The sequence below is a fragment of the Nelumbo lutea genome, chromosome 1 (genome assembly GCF_056320005.1).
Source record: "Nelumbo lutea isolate HS-2025 chromosome 1, American lotus-T2T, whole genome shotgun sequence".
Classification (NCBI taxonomy): Eukaryota; Viridiplantae; Streptophyta; class Magnoliopsida; order Proteales; family Nelumbonaceae; genus Nelumbo; species Nelumbo lutea.
In genome coordinates, this window is record NC_142684.1 from 136,877,321 (window position 1) to 136,894,746 (window position 17,426).

Genomic DNA, 17,426 nt, shown 5'->3' on the forward strand with positions numbered 1-17,426 from the left:
GTTTCAACCTGGGTTAGGTTGAAAAACCCAGCCCATGGATGTAGATCCACCAAAATTACCACCATAACTTAAGCCAGAAAATCATATTCAACCATCATTCGAGAAGTTCTTGCATAGCATTTGCATAAAAGCTTTGATGAGTTTCTAATCCAAGGAAATCCTCCTAAACAATCCAGAATAGGTATGAGAATGCAACACAGGATATATAGGTCAAGTCTCATGAAACATCCAACAGAAAATCAAAAAAGTAGTCAGAGTATCCTAGATGACAAACATAGTCCATAAAAAATGGACCATATTAGAGGAAAGAACAACCATCTGATAAACCCAGGCATTTAGTTGATAAACTGTCAGAAATACCAACATTAAATAATTTTGTGTAGGGGAGATGACCTTACTCCCTTTTTCCATAAGCATAACACAAATATACATCATATATTCAAAACTGAAATGAAAATAGGTACACAATGAAAGATGCAATGGAATTATCCAAACAAGGGGCTCTGAGGCAACAACTTTTTTGGGCTCCCATGTAATTTGGAATTGCTGGTGGTAATATTTTGGGCTTGAAGTTGGTGAACGACACTCCCACTACCAAGTTGTACTAATTTCTGTTAAGCAAGTTTGATAAAATAAAATACATCTTTACTGATAAAAAAACGAAAGATGCAATGGAAGAACCAAAGTAAAACCTGGATGCTTGAGACTAGTGCTGGTTCAACAGTCATTGCATCTGGGTCTATTCCAGATAACATCTCCCCAGAAGCCTGCCAAGGCTCACTTACTAAATTCGCAGGATTTATTAGAGCTGATTCAATTCCTTTTCCTAGCATGTCGAGCAGTAACCTTGCTTGCATATCTAAAACTAGAGCCCTAACCTCCTGAGCATTTGTACCTTCCAGCAGCCTGCACTTTATCCTATCTAGGCTCTGCATGAAACCACAAAACAGATTCAATTTCAGAATTCACAACACTGGTTGCATCATAGGATGAAGTTCCAATCATTATCACCATCATTTAAGTCATGTCCCAGCTATATGGGGCCAGCTAGGATGAAGTTCTAATCTAGATATCAAATAAGATAGGAGGACAAATGCATCACAATTTGAAGTATACAATATAACTAACCTCAGCAACAGGTCAAACAAGTATGAAAATGGAAATGTTCCATAAAGTCCAGACATGAAGTTCTAATGCAAGCATTCCACAATTCACACGTTACTTCATTGTATATTTCTCCTTTGCATTGCATATCCTTTTTTAGTCCTACTCTTGAAAGTGTTTTTTTTCCAATGTTTAGAAAACCAGACCAGGCAAGCCAGTCAAACCAGTTGAACCATGCCTGGGCACATGGCCGGTCCAGTCATACCCCTAAAACCGCATAAAACCACCCACCCGACCCATCTGACCTATGAACTGGTGACCCAATCACAGTTTTGCATAACTGGCCAGTTTTTTCCATTGCCTTTTTTCCTGCCTTTAAAGGCAAAAAGACAAAAAAAAATAAAATGGGATTGGATGCCTCCTCGTTCTAAAAGCCCCAAAACCCTCAATTTCCCCTTTTCATCTCATCTCCTTCCGTTCAAACCATGCAACAGTGGCACAACCACTGCCCATAGCTGCCAGGCCACAGCCACAGCCACCACTCGCCACACCACCAGGTTAGCCATCACCCTTCTCACTGTCCCTATGTTGCTGCTCATCTTTCCTCCTCCCGGCATTCAATCCCCTGTTTAATTATTGATCATTGCATCTTTATAGCTTTTAATCATTGGTCATTCCTGTTTAATCATTGGTTAATTTCAATTCGTGGTGGCTACCTTCATACCTTGGGTTGGACATCTCAATGAGGTTAGCGGCTGCAACCTTATTTTTTATTTTTCCACCCATCAAAAATTATTTGTATGAATCATACAGCTTCTAAAACGTATAATTGCTTGTAAAAAAATTGCAAATTGTTTGTAGAATGCTAGAATGCCATTTAAAAATTATTTGTATGTACCCTGCAGCTTTCAAAATTTATAATTGTTTGTAAATAAATTGAAAATTGTTTGTAGATTACTGAAATGCATTTACAATTATTTGTATGCACTATACAGCTTTTAAAACTTGTAATTGTTTGTTGAATTTAAAATTTTTAAATTGTCTGTAGGCAAATGCAACTTTTAAAATTTATCACATGCATGTTCTAAAATTGTTGAATTAAAATCGATTGTATGCATTATAATTTATTAAGTTTTGAATTAAGATTCTTGAATGCCTTTGTGATTGCTAAAATTGAATTGTTATTTGTATTTTGCATTATTTTCCTTCATGTTTAGTTTTTTTTTGTTTTTGCTTTTTTTTTTTGAATTTTTTTCTTATATTACATCATCACGGTTCGATCCTGGTTGAACCTCTCCCTTTTACGGGTTGATGCCTGGTCCGCTTCTAAACATTGTTTTTTCAACTTCCAAGGCACAGACACACATACAAGACAGTAAGTTAACTGAACCTTTAAAGCAAAAAACTATTCAACCAAAATTCGAAGCATATATCATCAGTAAGTTCATTCCAGGGATCTCAACCCTATTGTCAGCGGCTTGACTAGATTGCAGTAGGATAGAACAAGGTTCAAAATCCCTAATACGGTGGAAGATGTGCATTGGTACTTTGAACCTTCCGCTTTTTAAGTTTTTTTTCCAAATTTCCGAAGTGGGCCATTTTTATTTTATTTAACCATTAAAAAATGATTTTCCTAAAATATCATAAAATAACCACAAGATGATGGAAGGAACTGTTAAATTTCATCAAGGTGATAGCACCATTGATTGAGATTCCTGAAGCTGAACCAAGAACAGATGATCTTATCAGAGCATTGTGGATCTATTAGAGTGGGAAACCCCATTATGGGATATAGGGATACAACTCTTCAGCTCCTATAAAACTCTGGACACAGATACAGGTACAGGTATCCAATGTTATATGCTAACATCATGTATTTATACCTAGTTTTTGAAGCTAAATGCCACTTCTCAGGACCAAATTTAATAAATTTCTAGCATGTGAAGATTTTTTTATAAATATTCAAACATGTGAAGATATTTTTATGTATAATTTGTCAAAACATACTACTTCACATGTTTTATAAGTGTTAATGCTATAAAGAATATCTAAAACTACCCATGCAGTATCCAGTATCACATCCATACTGGTACGTTAGGTGTATTCAGATATCCGGGTATCATAGAGCATGCTTCCAGCTCTTCAAACTTACTATCATCTAGGTTAGAGGTGGAAGGAGGAGATTCACAGATGGCGATTTGATCAATGATGGGTGTAACAATAACCCTTGGGAGTTCAGACTTGTTTTAGAGAAGCAAGATTTTTGGGCTGTAATTTGAACTCCTCCATTTGAATGGTTTATTATTAGTAGAGTGGAAAATATGTTGATTCTCTAGCAAGGAGGGTTGTGGATCAGGTTAAGATGTACATGAATCCACCTAAGAGGGTAAACTGAGGGATAAGGAAATGTAAAAAAGAAAAAGGGAACTGAAGACTCAAAAATAGAGTGGTCTCAAATTAAGGAGACTTGATGTAATTTACTGATCCTTTCATAATTAATAAAATTCTCTTGGATCTGTTAATGATCCAAAAAGTTGATAACTTTTTAAATTAAACAATCCCCAAGCATCCTTTGCAAATAAGCCTCTTGAAGCTAAAGAAAATGAGATTCCTTATATGGGATGCTCATACTTGATTAGCACTAGTGAAAACACCAAAGAGTAAAAAATGAGGATATTCTGAAAAACATGCTTAGAAATAAAATAAAATAAAAAAAGGAGGGGGGGACCACAGAAGAAAATCTGTTGAAACAAGCATCTGTAGATGCCCCATTCAAGCACATTCAAATAGAGTCCTTATCTGCTAGTAATAATAAATGCTAGGCACATCATAGGTTTGCCCCACCTGTCCTACACTCTTGAGAGTTTTTACAAATCATCATCATTGAAGCCTCATCCCAACTATATGGGATCAATTACATGATTCCTGTTTCACCATTTCAAAAATCAATGTGCATATATATCTTGCCAAAGTGTTATGGTCTTATGGACAGGTGAAACAAGCCTTTGATGTGCCTGCCCTAGCAGTGTTTTTTACAAGTAGATTCACTCCTGTTAAAATAATGGCACCCTTTACAAAAATGAAACACATGCCCGTGCACACACATATACACAAAAATAAATAAATAAATCTCTTTCAACTGGAACAGGAAGAAAAAGGCAGTAGAAAAATACAGGGCCATGTTGTTGTCTATGCTGAGTAGATGGAAGAAAATGAAAATCCGCATCCAATACCGCAATGACACTGTTTAGTGAGACTGAAACAAAATGAAAATGAGTTAACAAAATGGGCCCACAATGTTTTAAGAATGTAATTGAACCAGACGTTACACGGTGGCACATAAACAAAACACTAACAGCAGTCACAAAAATGAGACTACCCTAATAACTCAGACCAGGTCACCAGGTCAGCTTTAAAAATTACATGCTTTCACATATGCACATGGCACATATCATCCTAGCCTTAACACCACACAAACACATAGAAGCACAAGACACAAGCACCCACAGCTACAAATACAAGTTCATAGATCAACAGAACAACATGCATGTGAACATGCACATGAAACCTACCTCTAACCTCTCTCAACAGACATGCAAAAAAAGAACTGAACTCAAGTAACTACCAAGAAGGAGATAAGATAGTCTTTAGAAATAGCACCATTAAAATAACAATCAATATAAAATGCCTTCCAAGGAAAATTACACCAAAGGCATGGCAAACAAGTGCCAGAATGGCCAATGAGTTCACAATCTGGAAATAATTGAAAAAATGCTGCAGATCCAGTTATGTACCAATATATATCCACACACAGCCATGCACTCACATGATAGACTTTGGATTACATGCAATTCACTTCTTTAAAATAGCATGGTCAAGTAAACTTACCCCTTATATCTTGAAAAGATGTTGTTTGCATCATAAGATATAAAGCTCTAATAGAAGGATGACTAAGATTGACACTTTGAATCTAGGGCTGCCAATAGATCAGATTAAAATCTGAATCCAATTTGCCAACTCATCCTAAATTATATCATAAATTACTTATGTGAAATTAAATTTTGATGTCACAATAAGAATTAGTAGTGTTGAGTTGGTCCGAGTTGTTTTTTATTTAGTTAGGAAGTTGTTGGGCTTTAGGCCCATTAGTTTATGTTTTTTTAAGTTGTGACTGTTCAGCTATATTAATAACCGCCCTACCAAGGGCTTCCTTGTAATATCTCATCCTTAAGTATAAATATAATGAGAGGTAGGCGGCTAGGGTTAATTTTACAATCCTGGTTGACTTCCTACTCTTTTCTTCTTCTCCTTTCTTCTCTACTGCTGAAATCTTCATCTTCCCCCTCTTTCCCTTCATAAGAAACTCGACTAAATCTGCAATTAGTGATTTCTTCTTGGTATCGGAGCGGGCCGAAGGTTCCTTGAAGTTGTTCTCTCATGCAGCCCTAGATCGGCCGACTACATGGTGATTTAAGAGGTTGATCGAAGCTCTCAGGTAAGCCCAATTTTTTTATTTTTTTGGTGGATCTGTGTGCCCTGTAGCTAGTCTAGGGTTTCTCATCAAAATCAGGAAAAACTAGAGAAAGGGAAAGAGTCTTGTTTCTATTGGACTCTTCAATTTTGACCTAGGAAGTGACGCCCTAATTTTTTAGGGTTCCTTGGAGTTTTTTGTAAGGGGCGATTCGAGTCCTGCCTGATTTGGAGGCTTCTAGAGAGAGCGACTGCCTCCCCTCTCTTCTCCGATCCCACAGAAAATGAATCTTTTGTGGGAAGAAAGTCTAGGACACCAAAAAGGTGTTGTTGGTTCCAAAAAGTGTTTTGTTTGATCTTGTTGCAAATTTTAGTTATTTTCTTTACATTTTTTGAGAAGCATGGAGGGCCACAGAGTTGAAAATAAGCCCGAGAATGAAATGGGACCAGTGGGTGGTGCTAGAGACCCTTTCGGGGCTGGGACCATTACTACAGTTAGGTTGGATGGTGCAAATTGCTTAGAATGGCCACAATCTGCAAAGATGGCCATTGGTGCTCGTGGGAAATTAGGGTATATAACTGCTGAAGAGGTGAAACCCAAAACTAGCAACTCCCGGTGGGTATAGGAGAATTATATGGTGATGACTTTGTTGGGTAATTCCATGTTGCCCCATATAAGTAAAAAATTTTTATGGGCAAATACAGCCAAGGAAATATGGGATGGGATTGCAGAAACCTATTCACAAAGGGAGAATGTTGCTAGAGCTTATCAATTGAGAAATCAGATTATTTCTACAAGGCAGAGAGATAGACCTGTTGCAGCCTATTTTTCAGCCCTTAAAACCCTGTGGCAGGAGATTGACCATTTAGAGACATTTGCTTAGGAAACCACTAAGGATGCAACTACCTATCAGAAACATCTAGAGAAGTATAGAGTGTTTGAATTTCTTGTTGGCCTTAATCCTGAGTATGATATTGCACAACACCACCTTCTTTCCAAAGGCAATGTTACTCTCTCACAGGCATATGCATCTATGTCAGCGGAGGAGAGCAGGAGAGATGTGATGATGAAAGACCTTATTCCTGATCAGTCTACCATGGTAAGTGCTGTGAAACCTAAACAAAGTGGAGATCAAGGTGGCAATGAAATCAAGAAGGAAGATAAAAGAGATTTGATCTGTGACTACTGTAAGAAGCCTAAACACACAAGAGATACTTGCTGGAAGCTTCACCCACATCTTGTGCCGACTAGATTGAAAAATAAGAAGGGAAATGCACACATGGCAGTTACTGGTGACATTCTGGCCCCTCCTACTATAGCTGCTCGGGAGTCTGTTGCAGTTGTTGAAGTAAGAGCCGAACTTGAGAGGCATGGGCTACTTTTGAACCAGCGGGATACAGCTAGTTCCAATTCAGCTGCAAGCGGACAGCAAGGTACAGGTGGCACTGGTGGAGTCCACTCTACTTCCTTTGCTCACATAGGTAGTTCACACGTCACTGCAAATTATGTTTCTACTTCAAGTAAGGAGGGACCTCCTTGGATTATAGATTCTAGAGCCTCAGAGCACATGACCCAGAGCTCTACTATTTTTTCAACTTACCAGCTCTGTTTAGGCAGAGATAGGGTCTCCACAGCTGATGGATCCCATGTTCCTATTGCTGGGAAAGGATCTATCAAGATTGGTAATTCTATTTCTCTACACTTTGTCCTTCATGTTCCCAAATTGAGCACTAATTTGTTATTTGTTAGTAGTTTGACTAAGAACCTGATCTGCTCAATAATTTTTTCTCTTGGTCATTGTATTTTGCAGGATATGGATTCAAAGAGGACAATTGGGAGTGGTCGTGAAGTGAATGGAATCTACCTCCTGGATGTACTTCCTCCTCATCAGTCATCATGTCAGCAGGGATAGTGAGTAAGGGTCTGTGGGTCAAATTATGCTTTGGCATAATCGTTCGGGCCATTTACCTTTTTCTTCTTTGAGTTTTTTGTTTCCAAAACTTTTTGAGTCTGTTAGTTTGTCAAGTCTGGAGTGTGAAGGTTGTCAACTTGGAAAGCATTGTAGACATTCATTTAAACCTAGTAATAAAAGATGTTCTTCTTCTTTTGATGTTATCCATTCGGATGTGTGGGGCCCTTACCATGTTCCATCTATGGGAGGCTATTGCTATTTTCTCTTATTTGTGGATGATTTCTCACGATACTCTTGGATTTACCTAATGAAATCCCACGATGAAGTACCATCCTTGGTGAGGCAATTTCATCAGATGGTACTAACACAGTTTGGAACAAGAATAAAGGTGTTTAGATCCGACAATGCCAAGGAATATTTTGAAAGACACCTTGCCTCATATCTGTTAGAATATAGTATTTTCCATCAGAGCAGTTGTCCCTACAGTCCACAGCAGAATGGTGTTGCAGAAAGGAAGAACAGACACATTGTTGAGATTGCAAAAAGCATGATGATCACATCTATAGTTCCAGTTCGGTTTTGGGGTGATGCAGTTCTCACAGCAGTATATCTGATTAACAGGGTGCCCTCTCGTATACTTGGATTCAACACCCCATTCAGTCTCCATTTTCCTCATGGGAGATGTTTCATATTCCTCTTAGGGTGTTTGGGTGTGTCTACTTTGCACATATCCTTGGTCCTCAACGCTCGTAGCTTGATCCCAAGGCAAAGAAGTGTCTTCCTTGGATATGCAGAGAATCAGAAAGGGTACTATTGCAATGATCCAGTCTCTGGGAGCCAGTATGTTACCATGGATGTCACATTTTTTGAATCCACGTACTTCTTCTCAAAGAATCCTTCTCAGGGGGAGTGTTTTGGGGAAGTGAGTCAATAGTCTATTCCTCTCCTAGTTCCAGTCCCTGTGTCTACTCCTGTGCTTGACCACCACCTTGTGTCACCTACCTTGCCACCTCCTTTGCATTCTGCTTCTCAGCATTACTTACAACAAAGACTTCACAAGGAGGTTGATTCCACTACAGCAGAACTCGCATCACTTCCTGTCGATTCCTTAGAGACTCCAAATTCGGCTGACATGGATTCAAGTATTCCTCTTGGTCTCGCTACTGTTTCAGTTCCCATTGATCCTACTAATACTGTTACAGATAACCTTGATCTCCCTATTGCTCTCAGAAAAGGGATGAGAAATTGTACTGTTCATTGTATTTCACAGTACTTATCCTACAGTGGACTTTCTCCTTCCTACCGTGCTTTTCTTTCCTCTCTTGATTCAATGTCTATACCCAAGGGTGTTAGTGAGGCTCTCTCCAAACCTGAGTGGAAGACAACTATGCAGGAAGAGATGGCAACTTTGATTAAGAATCAGACGTGGGACATTGTGGGTCTACCAGAAGGCAAGGAGACAGTTGTATGCAGATGGGTTTACACAGTAAAATATAAGGCAGATGGAAGTATAGAAAGGTACAAGGCAAGACTTGTTGCAAAATGGTACATACAGACCTATGGCATTGATTACTTAGAGACCTTTGCACCAATTGCAAAGATGACATCTGTTCGGATACTTCTTTCTCTTGTTGCCTCATACTCTTGGCCCTTGTTTCAACTTGATGTGAATAATGCATTCCTAAATGGGGATCTGCAAGAAGAAGTGTATATGGATCTTCTTGCTGGCTTTTACAATGATACTGAAAAGGGAAAGGTATGCAGGCTTAAGAAGTCACTTTATGGCTTGAAACAATCTCCCAGAGCATGGTTTGACAGATTTAGAAAGGCCTTGATTGCTTTTGGCTACACTCAGACTCAATTCGACCACACCTTGTTTGTGAAGCGAAGAGGATCTTTGGTGTCAGTCCTAATTGTTTATGTGGATGATATTGTTGTCACCGGGAATGATCTGAGTGAGATTGATAGTCTAAAAAGGAACCTACATAAAGAACTTGAAATTAAGAATCTTGGAGAACTGAGATACTTCTAAGGCATTGAAGTTGCAAGATCAAAACATGGAATTTTTATCTCTCAAATGAAATATGTCTTGGATCTTCTTCAAGAGACAGGGAAGCTTGGAACAAAGGCAATCAGCACCCATATTAATCAGAACCATAAAATCAATGCATCAGAAGGTGAACCAATAAAGAACATTAGGAGATATCAAAGACTTGTGGGTCGGCTGCTATAGTTGTGTATGGCAAGACCAAACATTTCCTATGCAGTACGTGTAGTAAATCAATACATGCATGCTCCACGAGTCCAGCATTGGGAGGCAATTGACAAGATTCTTGCTTATCTGAAGGGACACCCGGGCAAAGGCATATTGTTTACTAATCATGGACAGTTGAAACTAGAGGCTTATATAGATGCAGATTGGGCAGGATGCCTTGATGACAGGAGATCAACTTCAGGAGTGTGCACCCTTGTTGGGGGTAATCTTGTCTCATGGAAGAGTAAGAAACAAACAGTTGTGGCAAGATCAAGTGTTGAAGCCGAATACAGGGCCATGGCACATGGAGTTTCAGATCTTCTCTGGATCCGTTCCCTATTAGAAGAAATTGGTGTACAGGCAGAAGAACCCATAATGTTATACTGTGATAACCAAGCAACAATTAACATTGTCCATAACCCAGTCCAACATGATCGAACCAAGCACATTGAAGTGGATAGACATTTTATCAGAGAAAGGGTAACTTCTGGAAAAGTTTGTCTTCCATACATTGCTTCTGATCTGCAGCTCGCTGATGTTCTCACAAAAGGTGTTGCAAAGAATCTGATGTTCTCACAAAAGGTGTTGCAAAGAACAAGCTGAGCATGATCTATGCAAGTTGGGAATGTGTGACATTTACTCCCAACTTGAGGGGGAGTGTTGAGTTGGTCCGAGTTGTTTTTTATTTAGTTAGGAAGTTGTTGGGCTTTAGGCCCATTAGTTTATGTTTTTTTAAGTTGTGACTGTTCATCTATATTAGTAGCCGCCCTACTAAGGGCATCCTTATAATATCTCATCCTTACGTATAAATATAATGAGAGGTAGGCGGCTAGGTTAATTTTACAATCCTGGTTGACTTCCTACTCTTTTCTTCTTCTCCTTTCTTCTCTACTGCTGAAATCTTCATCTTCCCCTTCTTTCCTTTCACAAGAAACTTGACTAAATCTGCAATTATTGATTTCTTCTAGTAGTAGCTGGACAGGATTCAGATATCCCCAACTCAATTGACATGTATCCAATTCAAATTATAAGACACCAATATACTTCACATGACCTTCACATTTTGTAGACATGATTGGCAATGGTTAAAAGGAAAGGATATTTTGCAAAACAGAAAACCAACCCAATATATACTGTCTACAGATATCAAAACCCTAAATTCATCCTCAAAATTTTTTTTCCTTACCAATACCATCTTCTGCAGCACTCTGTGTACAGCCAACTGCATCCCACCAATCAACTCCAACCAAAAGGCTCCACCAAAACCTGCTCCAGCAAAACAAGAATTTAATAAGCATAGGTATACAATAATAAATGCCTCCTTAATCTTGTTACTCAATTGTTGGGGCACCTGTCTGCAATCGCACGCTCCCAGGTTGCTGCATTAACCTTCACTTGACTACTAGGAACAGCAGGAGGAAGAACACGGATTATCTTCAAAATAGTTCGGTCCTTGTTGTTATCATGCCAAACAGTAGCTAAACAGCAGCTAGTAGAAGAGAAAGCAGGTGTAGCAATTGCAGAGCCAACACTAACAATGTAGTTATCAACTTCTGTGAAGCTTGCCCCAGAAAATATGTGGACCCCACCCCGGAGAAAAGCTACAGCAACCTCACCACCATGAGCAGAATAAACAATTCGAGCTAGAGTGCGAATATCACTAGGCAGATCAAAGGGATCAAAATAAACCCTGTTTCCTTTATCAACCGAGGAATCAGGTGTACTTCGTTCGTTGGGGATCGGTCCTGATTGACCGGCTGATGGACTTTTAAAATCACTTGTTGGTGGAATGCTTTTATTAACTCTAGTCAGCCAAACAGTTTGCATTGGTGCCTGCGCACCAAAACTGGATGTGGGGTTACCAAATATTGGATGAAGGACAACAGCTTGGAGAGATGATTCCCAGCGCTGCACTCTCCATCCTGTGATTGATGGGCCCTCATCGGGATCATAAGGGGACATGTACTGCCCTGAAAAAGTGCCATCCCTTATTTCTTAGCTCAGTATCACATAAAAGAGACAAACATGGGTGCAATCTAGTACAGGAACCCATTATTGTGAAGAAAATGAGAAGCAATTTAGGATTTGGATGACTCTACCATGTAAGTTTTCTTCAAAAGAGACCTTTTTTACTGCACAGGGCCTAATCTATAAAGAGGTCTAAGGCAATGACAACTGAATTTCTGACTCACTACATAGAGATAACTGTGCACATAAACAGATAAAATGCAAACATAACACACTGCTAGAAAAGGATGCACTGCAGGTTAATGTATAAGAATAACAATATAGAAGTTTTTCTCCAAGTTACGATACAAGTACCTTCAACAATCACAACAGTTATGACAGACCCGCCCCGTGTTGGATCAAAAGCAACTGCAGTTACTCCAGAACCCCATGTGGTGGTTGCTGATGACTGAGATGCTGCTTCAGGACTCACATACGCAGAAAAGTTCGAAACTGGCGAACAATGAAGTGACACTGTATCCTTTAACGTTCCTTCAGATCCCAAATACTCTTGCCAACTGAATAAATATGCAGCCAGAGGGGCAAAACCTGCCCAGCTAGGGGGGTTTACTGATGGTGGGACCCCATTAGTGGTAGTTGTTTTTGGAGTTGCCTGAATTCCATTCCCAGGGCCTGGTGTAACTTCCCAAACAACAACAGTAGATGGGTTTACAATTGGAACACCAGCTACATGCATTGTACCTGCTTCAGTAATGATAGCATCAGCAGCCATGATACCACTAGGCCCAGCTCCTAACAATCCTTTGCTTGTGGAAAACCACTTTGATGCTGCACCAGTCTGGTTAGGAGGCCACTGAGACCAGTGAAGTTGAACAGATCCCGAGGAGAAAACGGAACAAACGCAAAGAAAATTTGGCCACCTAGCTGAAATATAGCATGTCCAAAAGACATTATGCATGTCCAAAAGGTAGGATAAGAATTTGTACTCTAAATATAGTATATCCATCTCAAGAACATCCAGGCATGTTAATTCTGAACGCCTGGGAGAATTTGCAAATTTGCAACACACCTGAAGTTTGAGGCTGCTGTGAAAGAAACTTTTCCTCAAAAGTTGATTTTGAGTTTGCAGAGCTACTTGAATTCGAGGAAACCCACCTATACTGAGTGTGGAAAAAGTAAAACAAAAATGAAATATTTTAGAACTTACAAGAAAGAAATATGAAAAGAAGCACCAACTGAAGACATATTTTAACAATCAAAATTAAAATCCCATACTACAGAAATACCCCAAAAGAATCTCTGGAATGCAAGCACTTCAATGATAAAATACATTAATGGCCACAAACAAGTAAAAAATGTACATACAACTAAGCAGTCTTTCCAACCTGTCATTGACCCAGCCAGTGGGAGACCATTCAACCAGTCACTCTGTCATGATTCCAGTTCAGGTTAACCCCAAAAGAGTCCTTGTTCAAGAAAGAAAAAAAAAAAAGGAAGACTTAGTCAGTAACCCACTGAACTGGGTGGTTGAACCGTCTACCCACTTGACCCAATCAACAGGTCACAGGTTACAAATTACAATATATGTGAAAACTTCCGAAGGCCATAACTTTAGACTCAATAATCAGATCAAGCGATTATTTTTTAGATTTTGGGTAACTTTTTCATGATCTATTCAATTTTGCCCAAAAATACCCTTTTTGGCCTCAAATTTCAATTTTTAGCTTATTTTTAATTGGGCAAATTTCTTAAACTACCCCTAAGGTTTAGGAAATTGACAACTATACCCCTACTATTTAAGTATTGTCTTAAAGTACACATACTGTTTCTAACAATTGTCGCCATCATTAAATCATAACGGAGACACAAAAAGTCATTTTTGCCCTTATGTTAAGAAAGGGCACCAAATAGTAAATTACTATTTTGACCCTATATTTATAACACAACAGACGTAGAGATGTTCCCGAGTAGAGAAGAACATACATCGTTGCTGGAGTGGAGAAGAACATCGTCACCTACAATGACAACCACTACAACTTCTGTTCGATGGTGCGACGATGAGTCATCACCGTCGTCTCTCCAAATTAGAATTTAGAAACATTGATGCCAGTATTGCTAGCCTTGAATGGTCTGTTCACATGGACCTATCTCCGTTAAGATTTGGATTGTTCAAACAAAAGGCATCACTCCCCTCTTCTATGGCATTCCGGCTTTCGTCCTACGGCAAACACTATACTCCACCATGCGTATGGGTCTCTACGATGCCATGAAGCAAAAATGCAGGCCGATGGCCGCCTTCCCCCGCCCAACGGTGCAACTACAAGAGCATAATCGATGCCTTCACAAGAATGTCGAACCAGGAGGGAATCACAAGTTTGGAGAGTTATCTTGCATAGTACTTTGCAGTACTCTACAAATCTTAAGTTTAAGATCCACCTTCAATATTTCCAACAAAATTAGACTCAACCAAAATTAAGAAAATAAGGAGAGAGAGAGAGCGAGAGAGAGAGAGAAGAAAACGAACTAGAGATAAGTTGCAGAAACCTTCATAAACAACAAGTACAAAATCAAAAGCTTTAACAAGCAAGTGAAGAGATGATTCGCCCTCTCGATCAAGAATTTCTACCAAAAATCAAAATCCACAAATTAAAATCAACAAATATGAAATAATAATGGATAGTTCTGGTCGGAAGCTTTCGCTGAGGCAAAAATCAAAATCCAAGAGAGAAGAATCTGAGTGGTAGTTGTGTTGTTCGATTAGCACAATGTCTACATGGCAATGGTCATGAGAAAAAGATTTGGGGTTCATTCCCAGACTAGAGCTCTCCAAGCAGCTCCAAAGCCTTCAAACTGAGCTTTTCGCCCTTGGAGGCAAGGACGGTAGTGCCTTACTCCGATGTACTAGATTACGCATTGAAGACAGTGAGGGCAGAGGAGACAATGGCACTATACAAGGGATTCATCCCTACAATATCAATGCAGGGGCCATTCGCTAAGATCTACCATGCCAAGAACCTACAGACTGGCAAGAGCATGGCAATGAAGGTTGTTGGGAAGGAAAAGGTGATCAAGGTTGGAATGATGGAACAGGTGAAGTGGGAGATTTTGATAATGAAGATGGTGAAGCATCCCAACATTGTCGAGCTCAATGAAGTCCACGCTAGCAAGTCCAAGATCTACTTCACCATGGAGCTTGTCCGAGACGAGGCGATGAGCTTTTCTGCAAGGTTGCAAAGGGTCGACTGAAGGAAGACGTTGCACGCGCTTACTTCCAACAACTTATCTCCGTCGTTGATTTCTACCAGAGCTATAGTGTATACTACCAGGATCTAAATCTTGAGAATCTCCTACTCAACGAAGAAGGAAATCTAAAGGATACAAATTTTAGGCTTAGCGTGTTCTCCAAGCATTTGAACCCGGATGGTCTATTGCATACGACGTTCGGAACTCCGACGTATGTGAAAAGGGCATTTCCGACCATTAAAGGATATTTTGGGTATAGTTTAACATTAAATCAAACATGTGAAGTCACGAGTAAACGATCTATGATGGAGAGTTAACGGGAAGGGAGTTGTGCAACAATTGTCAAAAACAATAGGGGTACTTTATACTTTAAAGAACACTACAATAGTAAGGGTAATAGTTAGTCAATTTCTTAAACCTTAGGGGTAGTTTAAGAAATTTGCCCTTTTAATTTATATAAAAAATTAAATAAAAAATAAAATAAAATAATATATACACAGAATGGTTGAACTTCTGGCCCGCCACCTAGAGGAAAAAATAGGTCAGCTTCTGGGTCAGATTTAAAAACATTGCAACTCAGATTTAGTATAGGTGAAGCACAACAACAAAAGGGGATGGACAAAAATATGGAACATTTTGGCCATGAGAAACATATTGAAGAAGTTAGTGAACATAAAGCATAACTGTTGAGACACAAGAGATATGGGCAAATTAAATAAGGCTAGAAATATCTTTATTAGGACAGGGAGAAGAATACCAAAGCCTATAAAGTTTACCAGGTGGCCTCAAAAGAGTCCATGAAATGCAAGTATGCAACCATGTGCAGATCCTGTAATGAAGTTTGTGAACAATATATAAAAAACAAGTGGCTCAACAAAAAACTGGAAACAGAACATAAATTAGGGGTTTTTGTTGGGAGGTTTGCCATTTGAAGATCAATACTTTTCAAAAGAGGAGTCATAACTGGTGCATCCCACCGCACATATGCTCTCTTTGTGAAGCAAGTAAGAAATCTAAATTGCATCTACTAATCTCATGCAGTTATAATTCCAGTATTTGGGCCTATCTCTTTTTATAGGAAATGGTAACTTCATTAATTAATTAAAGAGTACGACTGTCACCACCCAAAAAGATGGTCTGATGGTGAGCCCTTAAACGAAACAGAATTACAAACAAGCCCAAAACAAAGCCTCCCTGTTGACTCCTTGCTTTGCTAAAGTGTCAACCATTCCATTCGGTGATCTTCTAGTCCATTTAACCTGCACCCCAAGCTCCCTTACTAGACACATAATCTCTCTTATATGCTGTCTGAAGGCCCAAGTTGCCAAGCTTCTTGTTTGCTGCCAGCCTATTACCAGATTGGAATCTCCGTCCACATCTAGTTGTTGCAGTCCCCATTGTTTAGCCAATCTGAGACCTTGAATATTTGGGGCTATCTCTTCTTTCTTTGGTAGTGGGTGGCTTCCCCCGGGGTACATTGAATCTTTATTCAAAGTAAACTTCTATAGTTCAAAGACAAGGAGGGGTAAGCTACTTTGGAGATGCACTAGGGCACCTACTTTATGATCTATTTGGGAGGAAAGAAATAACAGAGTTTTTAATGAGTTACAAGAACAAGGAGGCTATCATTGAATCTAACTTTTTGAGGGTGACAAGTTGGGTGGAGACATTAAGGATCTTTGAGCCTTTCTCCATGGATGATATTTTGAGAGAATGGGAATACATGACAGGATACTCATCTTCAAGGCCAAACATAATATGGGAATGGTGTCGACCACCTTTGAACCATGTCAAACTCAATTTTGAAGGCTGTAGCATGGGTAAACCCTGGATCCTCTGGTATTGGTGGAGTTGTTAGAGTATAGACAACTCGGGATCTTTTACTGCTCTATTTTTAGGTACAATTGGAGGAGACTCCACAAGAGCAGAGTTACAAGCTGTACTACAAGGTCTGAAGAGTTGTAAGAGGTTAAACCCGGACAATATAATAGTTGAAGGAGATCCCAAAACTAAGGATATTCTGTGCAAATGGCAACATTAGCATACCTTAACACAAGCTAAGCAGTCGACTAGAGAAATGAGAGTGATTTGGATATTGATGTATAGAGCTACAAAGGTTGTTGCTGACTGACTTGCAAGACAAGGGGTAAACAGGGAAAAGTTGTCTTTAGAGGTGGTAAATGGATGGGTTGGGTTGGGTTGGATGACAGTTGAAGGCCAACCTATCCACCGACCACCCACATCCATTAGTAATCCATATTTCTATTATGTACATGGGTTGCAACTAAAAAGGAATTGGGTGGAAGTAGTAAGAAATGATTTAAATGCCTATAATTTAACAATAGAAATGGCACTGAATAGAAGTGAATGGAAAAACAGGATTCAAGTAGCCAATCCCATATAGTTGGGACAAGGCTTAGACAAAGATGATGATCATGACATGGGTTGCAACCTCTAGAAGTAAAGAGAGGAAG

At 39.3% G+C, this 17,426-nt stretch overlaps 1 protein-coding gene across 2 annotated transcripts in view; it reads right to left on the reverse strand.

Moving 5' to 3' along the window:
- Window positions 1-17,426, reverse strand: part of SFR6 (sensitive to freezing 6) — a 54,409-nt gene that overhangs the window by 9,266 nt on the left and 27,717 nt on the right. The window contains exons 6-11 of one of the 2 annotated variants that reach the window (XM_088944589.1): window positions 12,779-12,869; window positions 12,064-12,633; window positions 11,093-11,711; window positions 10,928-11,007; window positions 4,278-4,360; window positions 693-929 (exon numbers count right to left, since the gene is read on the reverse strand). In XM_088944589.1, the coding sequence (XP_088800715.1) occupies window positions 693-929; window positions 4,278-4,360; window positions 10,928-11,007; window positions 11,093-11,711; window positions 12,064-12,633; window positions 12,779-12,869 (1,680 nt within the window). The remainder of the gene's footprint in view (window positions 1-692; window positions 930-4,277; window positions 4,361-10,927; window positions 11,008-11,092; window positions 11,712-12,063; window positions 12,634-12,778; window positions 12,870-17,426) is intronic. The other variant, XM_088944595.1, reaches the window with a different exon arrangement.